This window comes from Paramormyrops kingsleyae, chromosome 21 (genome assembly GCF_048594095.1).
Source record: "Paramormyrops kingsleyae isolate MSU_618 chromosome 21, PKINGS_0.4, whole genome shotgun sequence".
NCBI classification, from domain to species: Eukaryota; Metazoa; Chordata; class Actinopteri; order Osteoglossiformes; family Mormyridae; genus Paramormyrops; species Paramormyrops kingsleyae.
Window position 1 is genome coordinate 11758743 of NC_132817.1, and position 20568 is coordinate 11779310.

General features: G+C 45.1%; 2 protein-coding genes and 1 long non-coding RNA gene across 6 annotated transcripts in view; 1 reads left to right on the top strand and 2 right to left on the bottom strand.

Annotated features, from left to right (window-relative positions):
• Nucleotides 1–831: 831 nt before the first annotated feature.
• On the bottom strand, nt 832–9324 carry efcab14 (EF-hand calcium binding domain 14). 2 transcript variants are annotated; one of them, XM_023819075.2, is made up of 10 exons: nt 8677–9324; nt 8299–8444; nt 7002–7147; nt 6729–6827; nt 6417–6527; nt 4756–4848; nt 4380–4535; nt 2392–2521; nt 2152–2265; nt 832–1996 (listed from the first exon to the last, which is right to left on the bottom strand). In XM_023819075.2, the coding sequence occupies exons 1-10, from the start codon at nt 8853–8855 to the stop codon at nt 1824–1826; spliced, it is 1347 nt and encodes a 448-aa protein (XP_023674843.2). In that variant the 5' UTR covers nt 8856–9324; the 3' UTR covers nt 832–1823. The 2 variants fall into 2 exon arrangements, with proteins under 2 accessions (XP_023674843.2, XP_023674841.2); XM_023819073.2 differs by having other exon boundaries at nt 8299–8447.
• A 55-nt stretch (nt 9325–9379) lies between these two features.
• The window catches only part of LOC111847663 (adhesion G protein-coupled receptor L2-like), a 169151-nt gene continuing 157962 nt past the window's right edge, over nt 9380–20568 (top strand). Inside the window, exon 1 of the mRNA XM_072704389.1 lies at nt 9380–9854. The gene's annotated coding sequence lies outside the window, so the exon portion shown is untranslated. The remainder of the gene's footprint in view (nt 9855–20568) is intronic.
• LOC111847666 (uncharacterized) lies at nt 12337–17236 on the bottom strand. 3 transcript variants are annotated; one of them, XR_011984592.1, is made up of 3 exons: nt 17080–17236; nt 16031–16355; nt 12337–14860 (listed from the first exon to the last, which is right to left on the bottom strand). It is a non-coding gene; the product is annotated as an uncharacterized lncRNA (long non-coding RNA). The 3 variants fall into 3 exon arrangements; XR_011984591.1 differs by having other exon boundaries at nt 16890–17236; XR_002839144.2 differs by lacking the exon at nt 16031–16355.

Below are 20568 nucleotides of genomic sequence, written 5' to 3' on the forward strand. Positions count from 1 at the left end.
TATTTGCCATGAGCAGGTACATTGGAATTCTTTAGTTTCGACACATCCCACCATGCTGTCCTCTGAGATATAGGCAAGAAAATATACGAACGTAAGCGGAGTTTGGGGTCAGAGCACAGGTAAAGCATTTCAGTGGGTTAAGGGCCTCTTCTCAAGGAGATGTGACTATTCAGCAGAGGACTGGATTTTACTTACCACATACCATGGTAAGTGAACGCTTTTAACCAGCACTTACAGACCTTGACGATCATAAAATGTTAGGAAGGACAGCCTGGTCCATAGGCTGAGCAATTCAGAGGAGAACTTTCCACCCTCAGATGCCATCTAGGTGAAGGGCGTTTCCAGGTTGCCAAGATTCCTTAAACTAGCTGAACATCTGCTCAGTCAAACCAGCTGTGTGTGCCTGGCTTATGGGGGGGATGGGGAGAAGCCGAATTGGTCGCCATGGTGACTTGCCACAGTTTTACAGGATAACCGGTACTGAATACAGAAGGATTGCACGCAGGGATAAGCTGGAAGAATCGCTTGAAGGAGCATGTACAGATCTCAGCTCTAGGATTTGAGGGGCTGCTGAAGATGTGAAAGCAGCTTTGGCGAAAACACAGAAGCCGCACTTTCAAAGCTGCCTCCAGGGGTGTTACCTCCTGCGAGCCCCAAGCTCAAAAATGATGCAGCAGTGGCCTCTAGTGGCTGTAGATGTGAATACAAAAATACAGGCAAGACAAACGGCTACAACCTGAAGACTGGGTGTCACCATCTAGTATAACTATGAAAAACGGGGCTAACAGAACCCATAACATCTCTACACCAGAGTGTCACAAAGGCCATTCGTTCCATAATTTACACATTTATTGTTACACTGTCCAACATGCATACCACCACCTCATAAAATCATTGGTTTTTAGAATATACAATGACAAACTAAGCCTATACAGAGAATCCCCCCCAACCCCGCAGTCACACAAACAGGAACAACCTTATTTACAAAAGACAGTACTAGATGATTGAGTGGTCCCCAACCTATGACATCACTAGAACACCGGCCACGGCCACCAAATCACACACGGCTTTCGCCAGCCTCGGCGCCGGATGCTTCATTACTCCGGTGTTCAGTCTCAGAATGATTAAGCGACATACAACTGTGTTCTGCCAGTTATTGCTACTGTTTGTATGCTTAAAATGCTCGGTGCACCCTAACCATGTAAAAGCTTTTATGTATAGCCCTTAAAAAGCTAAATTGGCATGTAAACAAGGGAATTACAAAAAAAGGACTTCAGGTTTCTGAAGGCGGCAGTAATATTTTACAGTCCCGCTCTAATAAATTACAGATTACACAAAGTTTGAGTAATCACTAATTAAAAAGATCGATTATTCACATTCAAACCAAAAAAATAATAAATTCTATATAGTATGCAAGATATTTTTAAATACATTTCCATCAAAAAAAAATTATTTTGACTGCTGACACTCATTAAAATGTAATACCATCCAAGATTACAAAACCAGATATTTTTTAATTCAAGGGAAAATCTGTTAAAAACATCTTGAAAGTCATAACTTTGCTAAAGTTATTAGTTCTCCTGTGAGTAAAGTTACATAAGAACCTAATTAGAGACTGAATGGGGGAATAAAGGAACAACCTTCATAATTGAGCTGATACTGGGTTGGTGGACGCTTACTGTAAATAACTTAATGTGCAAGCCCACCTGCTTCTCGTCGAATACTCCACAAGTCAGCTACAAAAAAAGTGCAATATCAAGGCCCAGCCTGGGGGAAGGCTGCACCTCGTAAGTAATACTGTCACTGGAGGACAGCACGTTGGCTTACAGCCCAGTCATACACCGCAGCTCCGACAGCATTAGCCTCTCATTACCGTCTTTGTCACAGCGCCCCCAGAGGCGGGAGTCCAGAACTGCATCCCCGAGGATGTTCTTCAGGTCGCTGAACGACAGACCTTGAGAGGTGTCAGCAGAGCTGCGGAAGAGGTCTTCAAGATCTGCACATAGATGAAGAAGGTGAGTCAACAGAGGGATGGCTGACGGGATGTGGACGAAGCCTGACAAACCGCTTTCGGTATAGCTTAACGCTTCACGTGTTACAAAAAGGCGCCGTACCTGTAAATTCTGGGGTGGGGGCGGGGGGAGAGAATACCTTTTAAAGATGTTATCCCGGGCAAGGGGGCTAGCATGGGTTCGTTGCTTGACAGCTCTTTTTTAGAGATTCTCTGAGACAGAAATCTAGGTCTCCTGGTGGGCTGAAAAGGTCCTTTAGGAGAAGATGGGAGCAGAATTTAGGATGAATACATTTCAGTGATGTGCATGGCTGTAAACATCTGAAGATATCATGAGGGTATATAAATCCCCACAAACACTTTTAAAACGATCATCTTACCTTCAGTGGCATCAGTGACCACCATTTCGGCCTTCAACCGTCCTGCAGGGGGCGCCCCAGCAACTTCACCATTGTCTTCGCTGCCCAAACCCATTTTACTTCCATTCTGAGGCTGCGGTTCAGGCATCATCTGTAGAGACCCCGACCAGTGCATAAGGAATTAGCCGGGCACTGGACCATCCGAGTGCTGCCTAGTTGCCCCAGTATGGACACCTATCCCCACTCAACTCCCAGCCGCTCACCTCTGCCCCACTGAACAAGGGGCTAATAAATGTAAACATGAACGGTCTGCCTGATCTGAACCCCAGCAGTACTCTGTTACTGGACTTATGTGCTAATTACAGTTGGTCAACAATGATGCGCTTATGAATACCATTATGCTTGGCAAATCGTCAGATGACTAAGGAGGGGGACACAGGGCTTTGCCCATGCTGTTTACTGCAGGGATGGAGTGCTGTTGACTTCAGCTGGGGATATAGTCAGGTGGTGGTCACCTGAATTTCACTGATGTGCTGTCCTAAGAGGAAGTGGAGTCGGGAAGCTTAGAGGAGGACTTGCCCATCACATTCTTCTTTGGTAAGGCCCCATGAGTGGATGAGATTCGCCTTGAGCTCCTGAAAGCTCTTGTTGGGCTGTTTTGTCTGACACACCTCTTCAACATCGCGTGGAGGTTGGGGACGCTGCCTTTGGATTGGCAGACTGGTGCGATGGTCCTAGTCTTTAGAAAAGGGGACTGGAGGACGTGTTCCAACTTCAAGGGCATAACACTCCTTAGCCTCCCTGGGAAGGTCTACGCCAGGGTACTGGAGAGGAGGGTTTGTCTATTGGTCCAGAGTATGTGGCTACAGCCCTTCTGCTAAGAGCCAGTCTGTTGGCTTCATCGAGCATGTAATGGGGCGGGTTTCAGCCAAGCGTGAAGCAGCTGGGAGGCGGTTTCACCCTTCTGACTCATCAGCAACTCCACGTGAGAAGCCATGGTTCTCGACCGGGAAAAAAGGGTAGAAAGCCCTGTCCAGGTTGGGGTCGAGTTACTGCCTCAAGCAGAATAGCAGCTTGGGGTCTTGATTACAAGTGAGGGAAGAATGGAGCAGCAGATTGACAGACGGATCAGTGCAGCGTCAGCAGTTATGTAGACGTTATACCCGTCTGTCTTAGTGACAAGACAGCTGAACCGGACTGAAAAAATGAGATCGCAGATACAAGCGGAGGAAGTGTTCATCATTGCAGAGTGTCTCAGTTCAGCCTTAGAGATAGACTCAGGCATCCTGGAGGGGCTCAAAATAGAGCCGCTGCTCCTCCGCATTGCAAGGAGTCAGCTGAGGCGATTCAGGCATCTGTATAAGATGCCTCACACACACCTCCCTGGTGAGGTGCTTCGGGCATGTCCAACTGGAAGGAGACTCCAGGGCAAACCCAGGAGAGATTATATCTCTTGGCTGGCTTGGGGGGGCCCGAATATGCCCCCAGAGCAGCTGGAGGAGGCGGCTGGGGAGAGGGAGCTCTGGGCGCCTCTGATCAGACTGCAGTCCCCATGGAAGGATGGAAATCAAAATACTTTTGTGGTAGTAGGTTCTAATGCTAGAAGATACCGACAGTATGGTTTGTTGATGAGTGTTCTCCTCTAACTGGCTCTAACTGGATCCAGTTTGATGCTGCTGGAAAAGCTGCCAGCTGTCCCACTTTTTACAGGATTGCCCGTTTTGAAAAATAAAATACTGTGTCCTGTATTGAACTATAATTTGCCCCATATTTCTTGACCCCCGACTCAGTAAATTTTATCGTTCTTATATCATTTTGCCCTGCATTGCTGGGGGGCCCAAAGGAAAATGCAGTGAAATCTTCCAACCATCTGCGACACAAAGTGAAAGCGGGACGATCGGGGAAGCAAGTCCCCAACACCGGCCTGCGAGCCACCGGGCTGTTGACAAAACAAAGAAAGAGAAACTCTTCCGGAAGCAGAGAAGCGGTGTTTGTGTGGCGGTACTCACAGTCCGGCGGGATGGCGGCGTGACGTTGAGGAGGAGGAAGCTGCTCTCCAGGAAGGAGACTTTCTGGGTGAGGCTGCTGATGGCTGCGCTCAGATTTCGGATCCGCTCGTCGCCGTGCGAGATGATCAGCGTGCCGTTAGACTCACTCAAGGCATCCTGTAAAGATACCACCTCCTTAAACCAATCGGCGACACACCACAGCGCCATTTCCCTTATCTCCAGATTTCTCCGCCACCCATATTCTTTCGTACTTGCATTTATTAGCAATGCATCAAAATTGCACAAATCGAACGCCTAAAGAACTCGATGTGGTGTTGACATTAATCTACCGGTGCTTTCAGACGGTCAGTTCATTTACACTGCTTTGTAACCGTACCTGATTCAGAGGTACACAGGGCGTACAGCTGCCATTCACCTTTTCTGTGGAGGACGACGAGGATTTGGCATCTTCTGTATGCCGGTTTTCAACCTTGTAAACGAGACGAGAGTTCTGCATTTGTTCCGAAAACGACGGAGACCGGCAAAAGCCAGAGGGCCGTAGGTTTTAATCTGGTCGACTAAACAAACCAATATTTATCTACGACATGCCTCAGAGGTTTACTGCTGTTGGAGGGAAAGAAAGGACATCAATGACTGGCTTCAAACCAAATAACCATGTCAAAAAAAAAAAATGACTGGATCTGGACTGGACCTATAACCCACAAACATGGACATGGTCTGCAAAAAAATGACAGCGACGATGAAATTTGCACAGCTCGATTTGTTGAATCAGAACTGAAAACAGCAGAATCTCTTCAGATACAAGCCTGTGCATTAAATCTAGATGTAAGAAAGACTTTTTCCACTCACTCAAGGGTCTGAAAACAGAGGCAACAAGAAACTAGATATAACAAGAATCCTTTTACCGTGGACAAGGTGCCTTATAAATAATTCCCTTATGACTGATGTTGAGCCCTAATAAGGCTTTGAGATGCAAGAATGCAGCCAATCAGGGATCATCAGGGGGCAGGATGGTGTGTACGCCACGCCTCCATTTTGAAGGGTGTAGATCAGGGGTGGCCAATCTTATCCGCAAAGGGCCGGTGTGTATGCGGGTTTTCGCTGCAACTCCCTAATTAGATTACTAATTAGAGGACTGATTGGCTGAAGAGTCTTCACACCTGGGTTTGAACAGCTGACCTACAGGTTATCCCAAAAACCTGCATACACACCGGCCCTTTGCGGATAAGATTGGCCACCCCTGGTGTAGATGAACCTGTGGCATTTCATATGTCCGATAACCCAACAAAAAATGATACTGGGATTATGTGCACTTGAATGCGACAGCTAGAGCAGGCAAAGACGCTGACTAGTGAGCCGATTCATTCACACCTTGCAGGGGAGAAAAGACATGGAGGCGGGGAAAGGGAAAAATAATAAAACAGACTGGAGGAACTTTCTGCATGCATGCAATTTTCTCTTTGCAAATGGTTTCCGAGTGCTCAGGCCTTTCCCGATTCTTCAGTGCGAGGTCTCTGCAAAGTGCTGCGTGAGGGCCGTTTCATTCAGGTCGCTTGCGTTTCTATCAGTGCCGAGTGGTTACAGTTACAGGCCCACCCTGGGTGAACTCCGTGTCATACTTAACAACACACTGCTGAGGGATTTCCCACATTGCCTCAGTGATCATCATTTAACCAACTGGAGGAAAGGAGAGGGCACTTAGGGGTAATTCACAGAGGGTTATGCAAGGCCTGAAAGGTCAGCGGCAATACATGGATTTATTTAACTGCTTTGGGCTAGAAGACTGAGATTATATTACAGGTTAAACGCCATCAGCGTTTCATATTATTATTACTGCCAAACAACACCAGCCATTAAGCGCTGCTGTGTTTATTGCATTAATAATAAGCACGGTGGTGGCCATTTCTCATGCGATTTAATGGTGTACGCAACAGCACTGCAAATGCAGCCTGCATTACCGACACACAACACACTGCGCGACACGGCAGGCCTCTACAGAAATCCACACTGCATCTGAAAGAGCTGTGTGGGCTTTACCATGGCATTCTTCAGATCGTCCACCGCTTTGCGATGATCCTCCACTGCAGTCTGAACGGTCCTCACGTCATGCTGCACGCTTGTCAGTGTGCTCCCAATCGTAGCCACACTCTGCAGTGAAATGGAACACAACCAAGCATTTCATTCTCTGTTATACCCAGAGCCATCTGTTACACTCAGTGGACACTAGATGTCACTGTAGGATAACCAAAGCACACCTGAATCTTATACATCGATCAAGTGGAGGGGAGGGGGGAATCTGAGAATATTCATAATTTTAATATACAGCAAGAGGATCATTATGAAATTCACCTTCTGAAGTTCTTCCACCGTAGTCGGGAGGCTGATTAAATCTGAGGCAGATTTAATGTTGGTTTTCAGGTGGTTGACTGCGGAGTCCAGCAGACTGATCTAAAATGAGACAATCGATAATCCTGACTTTGCGACTCACTGACACACGTCTTTCACTGATCTGACATCAGTTTCATGACAAAGAGACTCAGGACATCAGACATAATCCCTGACACCCAGTACCACACAGCCAGGGAACAGGGGGATTTGAAGAGAGACATCCTTTCAACAAACCTTTCGATTTATTTCTGTCAGATTCGACCACAGCTTGTTGAGGCCCCGATCGCCGTTTTCTAGCAGCTCGAGTTTTTTTAATTCCTCTTTTAGATCGTCGCTCAGTTTCGGTATTTCATGTGATGATGCAGACTGGCTGGCTTCCACTGCGGAACAAAACAAAAATAAGAACCTGTCCATCCTGTTCACCTTTCAGACGGGTATCACTGCCATCACAGAGGCCTCACAATGATGCAGGCACCTGCCTGAGATATACTTACAGCTTCTTATGGTGAAAATAAAGACAAAAAAAGTCAAAAGTGAAAATTGCATTTGCACTTTTAGAAAAGGATCCCAGGTAGACCTTTATGCTATATTACACAATGCTTACACTATAATCTCCACCAACCTTTTTTACATTCATTTATAAACTATATGGGCAAAAGTGTGTGGGACCCTCACCAATTAGAGGAGCCGCCTGATTAAGCTACAAACATTGCATGCACAGGTGTATAACTAAGCGCACAGTACCACAAACATTAACAGCAGAATGGGTTTTTTTATACAGGAGAGCTTAGTGACTTCACATTTGGCACCACCATAGGACACCATCTTAACAAGTCAGTTTGCCGTATTTCCGCCCTGCTTATCTGTATTGGTCAACTGCAAGTGATGTGATTGGATAAAGTCAAAACGCCTGGGAGCAAATTTAGCTGCAGAGTGGTGCATCACACACTGACAGAATGGGACCTGATAACCTCACATCAATACCCAACCTGAATGGCAGCAAATCCCTCCAGCAATGTTTCGATATCCAATGTTCCAAGGTGCCAACCATCTTCATCCTAATACTCTTGGTTTTAATATCTACATACTTATGGTATATTATACATCTCATATGGTTCAGTTCTACTGTCTTTGCCCAATAACTACCCAATTGTGCTACTTAACATCAGAAAGCTACAGTCACCAATAATTACTGTTATAAAATGGTTATGCATAAACAACATATATCTGGCTCTTTGGCCCCAATGCATCCAAAGCAAGTGAACTCAGACAAAGACGAGTACAAAGTGAACACAAGCTAGTTTTAAAATAATTAATTTTTAAAAAATTGCATGTTGACTTTTTACTGAACTAGCTAGCAAAATGCATGTCCGCATCCCCTCCCCTCCCACCTGGGCTGTATGTAAACCCATTTAAGCTGTGCATCACGTTTCCAACCGCGTATCTGAGCGCCACACATGCCAAAGCAGAAAAACGACTCAATTCTAATGATCGCTCCCCCCGCCCTGCGGGATCGACGTGTGGCACCTACTAGCGTGCAGCTTCTCCTTCAGTGTGTCCAAGTCCTCCTTCAGGGCGATCTGCATCCAGATCAAGCCGGCGCAGGCCATCACGCAGGCCACAAGGACGATGAAAGCGCACAGCGGGAAGCAGATGCTGCAGCACTGTGTGTAGCTTCTTCTGATGGCGAGCATACACGCAGACACACACAAACAGAGAATGAGATTTTAACCCACCGCGACACCTGAAGCGAACTGCGATTTTCAGGGTGATCTGGCCCGAATGCATTTAATCATCATCGCTTAACAGCTCTAGTGTGTTTCCCATGGGGCAGGCTGAACCAGAGCCAATGTTAAACGGACGCAAAAGTGTTGGATGCTGCTGTGGATGCTCCTGTCCGGTTACTCACTTGCCGAAAGCCGAAACGCCGCCGGTGCTGTTGAATTCATCGTCGTCCGAGCTGGACTCAGAGTCCGACCCGGGTGGCTCGGTGCGCAGCAGCCGGTGGCCGGAGCACTTCTTGGTCTTCTTGCGCTTGCCGTCGCCACCAAGACCAATCAAGGCGTTCAGCTCCTTTCGTTTCTTCATCTTTTTCTGCGGGGTCAGAGCCCCGGCCGAGCCCGGCTTGTATCCGACGATGTCCGACGTCTTGTCCAGTTTTGTCGCCTCTGCGCGGATCTAGGCTTCGCACCTAACGTGGGCGGGGTGGGGCGGGCCGGCTGCACCGCAGCTCTCCCGAAATCAACCTCGTCTCACCTTTCACTTCCCGTTTTTTTTTTTTTTACACCTTATCACGCATGTTTTGCTGGTGGTGCAGCGATTTTCCTGTCTATGACTTAATGATAGTGGGGAAGGGGATCGATACCTACCCAAAAAATCTCAAAACTTACCTCTCAACTCCACATTTCAAACCATATGTCTATTTTTAAAACATATTATTACCAAATACTACTTACGGGGCGAATTTTGGACAGAATTTAACGCCGATATACGAGATGCCGACATACAGTGGTGTTTCCTGACCAGCTGACAGGCCCAACTGCCAATAAGGCGCCTCCTGATTGGCGGGTTACCGCCTATAAGTCGCGCCGCCATTGGCCAACGCTTCGGGCTTTAACAGTACGTGAAGCAGCAGAGAGCGGGGCTGAGGGGAGCCGAGCGCTCGGTGTTCCCAGTGCGCCTGCAGCGCATCCCTATCCGGAGCAGCATCGCCCGGCGCACTGGCGCAACTCTTTCAACACTTTCAAAGAGTGTGTGAGAGATCCGGAGTTATTTATCCACTTTTATTTCAAACGCCAAGTTCACCAAAGCGAAGACGCCGATTTTACGTGGAACCCCGTTGTGTATTATTAGCAAACAGAACAATATGATGATTGCCGATTGATCAACGTTTTAAATTCTGTTTTTACAAAACATGAAATGTATGAGAATTTTAAATAATATTGTCGATATTTTTCTTACTGCAACAACTGTCATTTTAGTTTAAAACTCGTTATCAAAGATAGCACACAATAGACTTTCACAATACTGCTTCTTTTTTGGTCGAAAGTATTCTGACAATGAAGCAGAGCTGCTACTGAAAGGCAGGTGAGTAAAATTTTGAATTTTCTGTATAATCACCATTATAGGTGTCCTGTGTATGTGTCCTGAGGTGAACTACACTCGTCGTTAACCTAATTGGGATGTGTGCTTATCATAATTGATTGCCGCTGTAGTTTAAACGCAAAAACAATAACTATTATTACTATTATTGTTCTATCTATCTAATCTATCTATCATCTGCCTTATATTTAAATAAATGTTCAGCTTTTAACAGACCAACAGGTCTCAGAGGAAACTACAAGAGCTGCCACAATGTGGCGCTGATGCTCCTCTTCGCGCTATATGCCTTTGTCCATGGGTTTTAACTTATGGCATTGTGTTACAATCGAGTACGGAGCAGTTATTGTACTTTAAAATACCCTGTTTGGTTTTCATAGTGACGATGAAGACATTTCCGATGGGCTCCATTCTGTTAGCTGTGTTATATCTTGGGTCATGTCTGTTAAATCTAATTAATTGAACCGAAGATGTAAATTTTCCACATTGATTTGTAAGAATAAGTTTTTGTAAGATGTTGAGTATCGTTTTTTGAGTATATAAAGCACTAAATTAACTGATTCTTTGGTCCAGGAGGAGCCAAGTAAAGGAGTCTAAAACAAGTGAACTGATAAAAACTAGTACATCAATAGTGATATTTATCTGTAGTGAATTATCATTATTTTCTAATTTAAATTCCATTTTGAGCTGGCAATTTATTTACATTTTTGAACTCCAGCATAAATATATCTAAGTAATCCAGCCCTAAAATTACACACACACACACACACACACACACACAAATCTAATTATGAGTCAGGTATTTAGGATAACTGAAATTGTGGTGTAATAGCTGGATATGTACAAAATGCAATTAATTTTGAAAGTTTAACCTTTGAAGAAAAAATAAAATATATCACTATTTTATGAAGAATTTATGGACTGAGTATTAAAGTACCAAAGAACTAAGTATTAGAATAATTAAATAGTCCCAGAGTCCCAGTTCTGGATTTTTGTAAAATCCACAGCCCTGCTAATGCCCGTTGATTCATTGCTTTATATCTTCGTATTATGTATTCTTATATTCTTAGGACTAGGAACCAGAAGAGAACCTCTCAGCGATAATGACTGAATGCATCTTTGTTGCCAAATTCTGCACAATGACCAATGCAATTACTTTTATTTTGGAATCACAAATTCTCAATGATCACAATAATTACATTTTGAAGTGATGTTTGATTTTTTTTGTGTGTTTGAGAAAAATACTTCTAGGTTCTGCCTTTTGGACAATGCTCGGGCAACCAACAGGGGGCAATGTTGCTATATTATTGGGTTGAGCCATTTTACTTGTGCCTTTTGGGTGGGGGGGGGGGGGTGCAAGACATGCTGCCATAAATAACCAATGAATTCATCACAAGGTGGACTTTTCATCTGAGAAATCATTACTAATGAAGTAAAATTGCAGCATACAGTAAGCAATTTGTGCAGAAAAATTAAAAATGTTTAATATTTTAATTGAATTAGCTTCTCTTAGACCTCTTAATTTGTTCTATTGATACAATATAAGTTATAATGACATTTACACTGCAGTGCACACACTCGCAGGCATGCACACGCATGGAGTGTATTTATTATAGAAGTGGTAGCCGTGTTGATGCTGTGCTGATAATCCCAGCTACCTAATTTCTGTACACTATGAGTAAATTAGTAATGGATGTACCTGAAGTGCTCCTGTGTTCTTAGTCACCCGCAGATACAGACTGAGAGGCAATAAATGACCTCACTTATCATTCATCAGGATATGCCACGTCGTGCCGTCAACCTCGGCAGTGCTGAAGTTGGCGAGGTCATGAATTGCATTCCCGCATAATCCTTCCTGTGTGTCCCTGTGTTGCTATGGAAAAGCCGAAGGTCCCAACCTTCAGCCAGTTAAATCTCTGCCTTTTCTCCACGATTTTCTTCTGAATAAACGTTTAACAGAAATGCCACAGTGGTTAAACGTGAGCCGGGGCTCCCTTCTGCTGATACGGCCGTCCCGAGGAAACCTTCAGATGCACGAAGTGCCTTTATTCCTTCAAAATGCCCCCCCCCCCCCCCCACCCTCCAAAAGATAATTGTGTCGACGATTATATTAAACAAGAAATTATTGACTTTAGGACCAGAGCTAGAATTAAAATTATTGACTTTAGATTTATTTTTGCGGATTTCTCTGATACCTTGTTGAGGCCAACACACAGAAATGTAACCGAAAATAATATAACAGAAATATTTCACCAGAATGAAATGGCTTTATGTGACTTGCCAATTATGGTGTCCGATGTGCTGTTATTCAATTTCCTTAGACAATACAGAAGGGGGAATGTGCAATTTATATAAAAATATCTTCCAGCCTGTGTTATCTTGAATTTGTTTCAGGATTGTGAATTACCTACAGAGTAAAAATTAAATTAAATAATGCAGTTTTGAATATATTATTATAACACAATTGAAATATGTTGAAAAGCATTTAATGTAATATAAAATAACGTATAAAAATCCCACTAAACAGCAGGGACTGAATCATCTTTCCTTTTTGCGAGTCACTTCTTCATTAGGTAGCCATTTGGAAAAAAACTCAGGCCATTTGTGTCGGCCGCAAAAGAAGAGAACGATGCCCTGTATCCGTCAGGTTCTGGGCCGCGTGGATCCGAGAATCGTCACGGAGACGATGGTCTTTCATGTTCGGCACGGATATGCAAAAGCGACAGATGAACAAACAAGCCCGGGTCATGCATAAACAGGCATAAACAGGCCGTTCCGCTCTTCAGGTCGAGCCCAGACTGGAGAAGGGGTCCCCTGTAGCATAAAAGCCGCTGCCAGACTGGATATGTAGCAGAAATTAGTTCGGACAGCGCCGAACATATTTACAATGTCAACGGAGCCCAGGAGATGCTCTGTGATGGTAAAGAAAAGAAAAATACACATTGTGAAATGAACACTAAGCGCCATAATGTGGTTCAGAATGGCGTAGCTCCGAGGATTCGTCAGCCCGGTAACGAATAAGGACATTTTTTACCTTAAAATACGATCATTTGTCAGGGACAGAGAAGAGAGGAGCTTCAACCGTCGTATCTGCGGCTCGGGCACAAGACAATGCTGAAGGGCATTAGCCTTGGCGGCGATGGCTGCCACTCTGTTCAGTCTTAATCTTCGGGGGCTGTCCAGTGGCGTTTGGGTGCATTCTCATGTGAGCCCGACACACAAAGGCAGGTTACAGGTCCGCGCCGCATTCGTCGTGCGTTGCTGGATTAGCGTGCAAACGCTGACAAGCAGGGGAACTTGATTAAACCACCACAAAAGGAGGAACACTCAGGCCTGGCATTAAATGGGCCAGACCCCTCGCTCTGCATTGGGAGTGTAAACCATCTTCCTCAGCTTGAAGATCTGGCTTGACAGCCCATAGGCCTACAGATGTTTTGGTTTAGAAAGGCTTAAATTTATCAGAATCCTACAGTGCATTTTTATTTTATTTTATTTTATTCTATTCTATTGTTTTTTTTTTTTTTTTGCTTCCTCACACCCGCCTCGGTTTTTATCTCGCCATTTATGGCGTCTGACTAAAATAAATGAATATTTTAAAAAGGTGAGGCCGTGGTTATTACGCGGGAATTTTGCACCGTGCCAGTTATTAAATGTGCGAATCATTGTTTGATTGCAGGACCCGGGCCGAATAGGTTATATGAAGATTAGCGAGATGGATAACAATGCATAATTTAAATTTCACTCAGAAATGATTTGCGCTTTATAAATTTATAAACCTTGTTTTACCAATTTCAAGAGAAACACCTTGTTGAAATAGGACGTATAGCCCAAGGCTTCTGATACCAAAGGCCAAAAAAGTTTGTGTGAGAGAGAGCGATTGACAAAAACAAAAGGAAACGGCGAAATGGGTCAGCTAAAACTGATCTGAGGGCAGCGTGGAACAGCTGAAAATAATAGAGGAGGATTATGGGCCACTGCTGGAAAGATGATGTCATCGTTTCGGGACAGTTACAGACTTTCAGGCAACAATAATGGGTTTGAATTTAATTTCTTCTGGGACTGGTACCGTCTTGGGTCTGCGATGGACTCTACAACCAGCTTTGGATTTGATTCCATTCCCATTCAAAATGGCTTTTTTTTTTTTTAATTTAGCTGTATATTTTTTAAAATATATATTTGTTGAGGAGTTTTATCACAGTGGTCTATCTAAGAGTCCTCCCTGCCAAATGGCTGATTTATACAGTGACCGTCAACTTTATATTGCGACCTAATTTGGCAGTCACCGGCACGCACATGGAATTCAGTTTAAGGGCTCCGTGCTGACAGTTAACCCCATCCACTGGAGTCGCTCGTTTTAAGATGTTGAAATATGGGGGCCGAGGCCATGTTGTGAGCTCACGGTGTCTGCATAGTAAAGACGGAGCCCTTATTAGGGCAGTGTTTGGAAGGCCTTTCGCTTTACGGCCGAGTCCGGGATACACGGAGACTCCTGCCTGATCCACATGCACCGGAGACGAGGAGAGCAGGACCGGCCGGCCAGCGTGGGGCTTAATTAACAACGGACCTTTAATAAGTCACTTTCTGTTAACCTTTAGCGCGCAAGGTCTTCAGGTTTGAGGCGTCCTCTGGAACGGAGGGAGGCAGTGCATAAACAAGGCGAGGGATCGGCTAAATGGGACTGTAGACATTATGCGGCTTGGTTATGAAATTGCTAACAATGAAGTGTCCTCTCTAATAAAAGCTCTCGTTCATTTTCAGGGGAATGCCATGAAACCTAGCGGGGAATTTAATTTTCTCTCTTCGGAAATAACTTTAGGATGGCGTTAAAACACTTGGGCCCTAATGAGCCTTAACCCTGTGATGAGAAGTATTTTTTTTGGTTTTATTTTCAGATGTTTTCAAACGCCGATGCCGTGGAAACGTCCCTGCGAATCAGCTTCGTGGCAGATTCCAGACTCCGTAGCCCCCCGCTGTTGGAAGCAGCTTCCTTAAGGCTTAAAAAAAAAAAAAAAAAGACAGACAAAAAATATATATATTTTAAATGAATTATTATTACAAATATTGTGTAAATATAAGGCAAATTAAACCAGTAAATCAGTTTTGCCGTGCAAAATAATTTAAATATCTTAATTAGGATGAAATACGGGACAGCTAAGTGATTAATCTAAATGATTTGAATAACTGGTTTGGCGATGTGAGTTTTTTTTGGTGAGGATTTTTCCAAAACACCTAAAAAAACAAAAAAAAAAAACAGGGCATTTCAAATATGTTCTCCTTCCCTGCCTTATATGTCCATGCCGTTCAGTGAATCATACAACTAATTATTACACCTTTTGTCCTGTGCAGAATAACAAATATTCCCCCATATGGAAATTCATTCTGATATGTCCTGCAGGCCCCCTGACCACAGAGGACCCCTCTGCTTTGGAGACGGAGATATCAGGCCCGACTTAAGATTCTGTGACCGTATGTGAGCTCCCACGCCCCCCCTTCCCCCACCTCTAGTGAGCGAAACTGTACAGTCTGCAGGTAAAAAGCACCATTGCTTAGAAGGTAATTTACAGCGGACCGTAAACGGGAATCGGCCCGCACGGATCAGTCCGGCTGTAAAGCACCGTCCGCCTTTTCGTTCCATCAGATCTGAACCATCAGGTGCAGTCTGTGTTTTCCCCAGAAAAAAAAATTACTGTTATCAGTTGTCTTAACCATCGCCTAGAAACCAGCCAACCAGCAATTTCCTGCTAACCCCTCTATAATTGCACAGGCTCAGAAAACATTTTAATTAATGTGGCTTTTTTTGTTGTCAAATGGGTCATCATTGGGCTTTTTCAGCGCAGAGCGTTGTCAGTTGATAGAGAGCGCAGGCGCGTCTACATGGTGGGAACCCAGGAATCATTTCGGGGGCGGGGGGGGGGGGAGGTGCAGTTGGCATCATAAAGCTGCCGCAGAGGGGGATGAGACGTCAGCCTCGGAAATAAGGAAAGCCACGTGTAGAAGAGGCTGAAATGATCGCAAACGAGCGGCGATGACTCTTCTTTGTTCCCTCCAAAAACGGAAAGGTGGGGTCCTTGCTTTACACTCTCACGCATTGCGGCCTGCCACCCAACACGGCCTGCCACCCAACACGGCCTGCCTCTCAGCTCCCGTGTTTGTTTATCACTCGCCTCCATTAGCATCGATCCCAGCGACGCCTCTGAGCTCTTCGGACGAAGCGAGCAACGTGGCTGATAAGCGGCTGCCTTTGTTTCCAGCCATGCGGTCTCTGGGATGCGCCAGCAGCCATGCGCTCCGAGGAATCCTCCGCTTTCCTTTTATGGTGTATTTTTGCACGCCAATTACCAGGAAAATGGTGGCGCTGAACCCGGTGTCCAATCCTGGTACCTTTTCTTTGCGGGCTTGCTTTGCATAAGGGAGGATATCTTAACTGTCTCTGACAACGACGACGGTACACGCAAAAAGCCGAAATATCTGTGTCCAGGAAGATAACATCTGCAAAACATTTTTTAAATACAAATTTGTTACTCCAATATTTTATTTTTGCCCACTAAATGAATAAATATGTAATGACAGCACTTTCATTCTGAATCTTGCTCATTTGAACAAAATGTTTACCCAGAAAGCGCTAATTATGATTTGTTCATCCTGAGTTGAGATCTCGCTCAGATTACAAAATAATTGATATAACAGGGAGGCTGAAACCAGTGCTGTGTGGTGAGGCAAACAGGCCCCGAACACCAGGGGGCGCCACCCTGCCTCTCACGACCCCGTAGTGTAGTGTGCAGTCTGCCTGTTTCTGAGGCGACCACCAAAGTGTCACCCAAAGAGCTTTCAGTCATGATGACTAAAAAATAAAATAAATTTCAAAATATCAAAGCTGGGTGTCCGGTGGTGTGAGGGTGAGGTTCGGCAAACGGTATGTCACGCAGGGAGGGGGGAACGAAAGCCACCCAGCGGTCGCTGTTCCCACGCAGCACCGACAACCTGTTTGGGATGATACCCCCCCTATTCGCCCTCAAAACTCACCGGGGTAAGTAGCAGCCCTCTGACATGCTGTCACACCCCCACAGCCAGCTGTTCTCTCAGCCGATTCTGACAAGCCTTCCACGAGGCTGACGGAAACCCCCCCGGCTCCTGGTTTTAATACTCGATCAACACGAGCAGCCTGCCTCTCCACGGCGAAGCTAATTACCGAAACAGCCGGGAGGATGATTACCTTTGATCTTTCGCCCGGCGGCCGAAAAAACAAAAGGTCTCCGGGAATCACTTTCGCGGTACGTTCTCATGTTCGCAGTGACGTGACGTCAAGGCAGGAAGAGGCAAGGGGAAAAAAACGCAGAGCCCTCTATAGGTTTGGAGGTGAAAATGGCGAACAAAATTCCACTGATAGCCAGACAGACGAATCTGGAGAGTGGATTCCCTAGGAAAAATCACCAGGCTGGGATAATATTGCCCACGCAGCGCACTGCCTTCTTGTGAAATATTACAGACATGTCCCCTGATAATCTGAGAAGGGAAGTGAAGGTTCTGGATCTCAGTAGGGGGCAGGGACAGAAAGCAGGTTTTTAATCGCTGTTACTGGGCCAGGGCACTGCGTGCGTGCCTACACTGGTGAGGAAAGACGGCACGCTAGAGCAAAAGTCCTTTGACATTCCCGCTTGACAGAAGTGCCCATTTGCTACAAAGGCGTTTAGAACAAAAATAACTATCACCAGTAATTGGTGTTTACCTCAATCGAAACTGTTTACGCATCGTCAGAGCTCATCAGCGGTTGTAGGCGTCGGAATAACGGAGTGACTCAAGTGGCCTACTGACGCCGAACATTACAGACCCGTGATGAGCTGGCTTGGGGGTCAGAGACCTGGGAAAACTTCAAACGAGAGGGGGGGAGGTGTTAGACCTGGCCGTTGTTTGGAAATGCAGGGTATCGGCGGGGTGGGGGGAATATGCTACATGAAGGCTACTCCTCTCGACCGAGAGTCAGTTTCGCGAAAGCCCAAGGGCTGTCAGGGCTTGGGAGTCAGGAGGTGGATCATGTGTTTGGAGACAAATTCGTTGAGATGCACTCAGCACCTGCTACTGTTGCTAATCTGCGTATTGGGGTAGCGGTGTCTCAGGGGGGGTGGCAGGGGGGTGGTGGTAGTTGAAGGATTGTCATGCCACGGAGAGCACCGAGCCTAACAAAAGCCTTTTTTTTTCCGGAGAGAGCCATGCAAAATTTGGCAAGGAGAAATGAATGGTACTGCTTTTGACAAAACCCAGCCTGTCGTTTTGACAGCAAATTATCTTGTAGGCATGTCCCTGGAAGAATGCTGCACCCAGTTATAATCAGATCACGCGGGCATATGGTAGTCGGGAAGCCCGAGAAGTATCCGGCACTGGTGCTGGTGGCAAATATTTAAAAAAGTTTGTGTATATCTCCAAAAAAAATTGCAAATATTTAAAAAACCGTTCGCCCACCGTGGCTTTCCCCTGAGACAATTCGGAGCACAGCCTGGTGCTGTCTGGCCCGGTCGTCCCGAGCCACTGGGAACGTTCCGGGGGAAATTTGAGTAATAAGGTAAGCAGCAGTGGTGTTCTGTGCATCGTCAGCACTCGTGTCAGGATCCTCTCCTTTCCCGTGTCATGCCGAATAGTGCCGTAAGGAATTATTTTTAGTGGGGGGGCAGAATTTGGCTTGAAAATTTGCTGATGAATAATCCGTTAAAAAGTGTTTGGAAATTGACACCAACCTCCATATTTCTTGAGGAACTAAAAAAACCTCAATTTTTTGGTGAAAATTATTCCCCAGACACAGCGTGTTTGTGTCACTATTGTTTAAGATAAACACATTTGACCTGCAGTTTGACTTTATGTATAGATATATGAAGTTAACTTAATATCACAGAGCATAAAACAATAGTAAACACAGTGTGTATCGATTACACGGCATCCAATCTCGTATACGTCTACACTTTTAAACTGATTCTGCATGTGTGAGAGAGGATATGAATTTATAATACGCTAATATACGTTATAATCAAAGCATTATTTATTTAGAGTGGTTCATTTCGTTCTCTGCTGCCGGGCATTACAATCACCAGCCATTGAATGTGGCGGCATGCTAATTTCCATCGGGTATGTACTTAAAAGCACCAGAAGTCATATTTTTCTGGGACATGTCTTCGTGTTTTACAGTGTGTAGGAGTTCCTGAATCAGTAAAGAGGCTTACAATAGCTTGAAATGTTCTTTTCCCATTACTCAAATAACTTATAGATTAAAAAGGGAGGAAAAATAAAAAATAAAAATAAAAAATATATATATATATTTATATAATATAATATATATAAAAAATTTCCCCAGCTGGGGAGTCTCGTCTCAGACAGCAATGTCATCCTCTTATATGGACTCCCTGAGTCACTCTCTGCCAGGATCCTCACCCTCCTCTAACACAGAGTCCCTGAGTCACTCTCCGCCAGGATCCTCACCCTCCTCTAACACAGAGTCCCTGAGTCACTCTCCGCCAGGATCCTCATCCTCCTCTAACACAGAGTCCCTGAGTCACTCTCCGCCAGGATCCTCATCCTCCTCTAACACAGAGTCCCTGAGTCACTCTCCGCCAGGATCCTCATCCTCCTCTAACACAGAGTCCCTGAGTCACTCTCCGCCAGGATCCTCACCCTCTTCTAACACAAGTGTCCCTGAGTCACTCTCCGCCAGGATCCTCATCCTCCTCTAACACAGAGTCCCTGAGTCACTCTCCGCCAGGATCCTCATCCTCCTCTAACACAGAGTCCCTGAGTCACTCTCCGCCAGGATCCTCATCCTCCTCTAACACAGAGTCCCTGAGTCACTCTCCGCCAGGATCCTCATCCTCCTTGTCCCTGAACAGCCACTGGAGAGGAATTAAATGAGGGGGGCACCCAGGAAATGAGTGGTTTTGTTTGCCAGACGATGTGTATGGGGGGCTCATATCCAAATAAAGCATTGGGGGTAAACCTGCCACCCCTGCCCTGCATCCTGCCCCCCCCATCCGGCGCAGTGTGCTTGTTGGTGCTCTGTGCTCATCCCAGCGTGATACTGTACATGATTCTCGGCAGGAGGTATCGATCCCTGTCTAATCCCATCAGCCATTTTCGTACTTTTCTTAAAACTTCTCTTCCGTCGGGGGTTAATTCTTATCTGTTCTGGAACTTAGGTCTGGGTTTTGTCTTGTGACCTGAAGGCCACTAGAACCCAGCGTCTGATTTTCCATTTAAATGAAGGAAATGCACTCACTGCATTAGGGTCACATAATCAGCCAGTCTTATCCCCATAATTAAAATATTCCTCTCAGACAACTTAAATGCTGCCAGTCACCAAATGCAAGATGCATCTCTTAAATATAATGGATTAAAAAATGCATATCATTAATTTTAGAAAACAAAAAAATTATAATTCTATGTCTTGTATTTTTTCTTTGTGGAATAAAAAAGCCAAATAATAAAAATAGTTTGAAGTAGTGCCCCCCCTCAGGGGAAATGGGCGGCAGATGCCTGAATGAATAAAATACTGCCTCGCATAAAAATAAAATATAAAATAAAAAAAAAAGTTTGTAATTGTGCTAAATAAAGTACACAGGAAATAGTATCCATTGCATGTATACAGCGTATAACTTCAGTGAGCGCTAACGTGCATGAAGAATTTAGACAAAGTGAAATTAAGTTTAGCTATAATATGACGTTA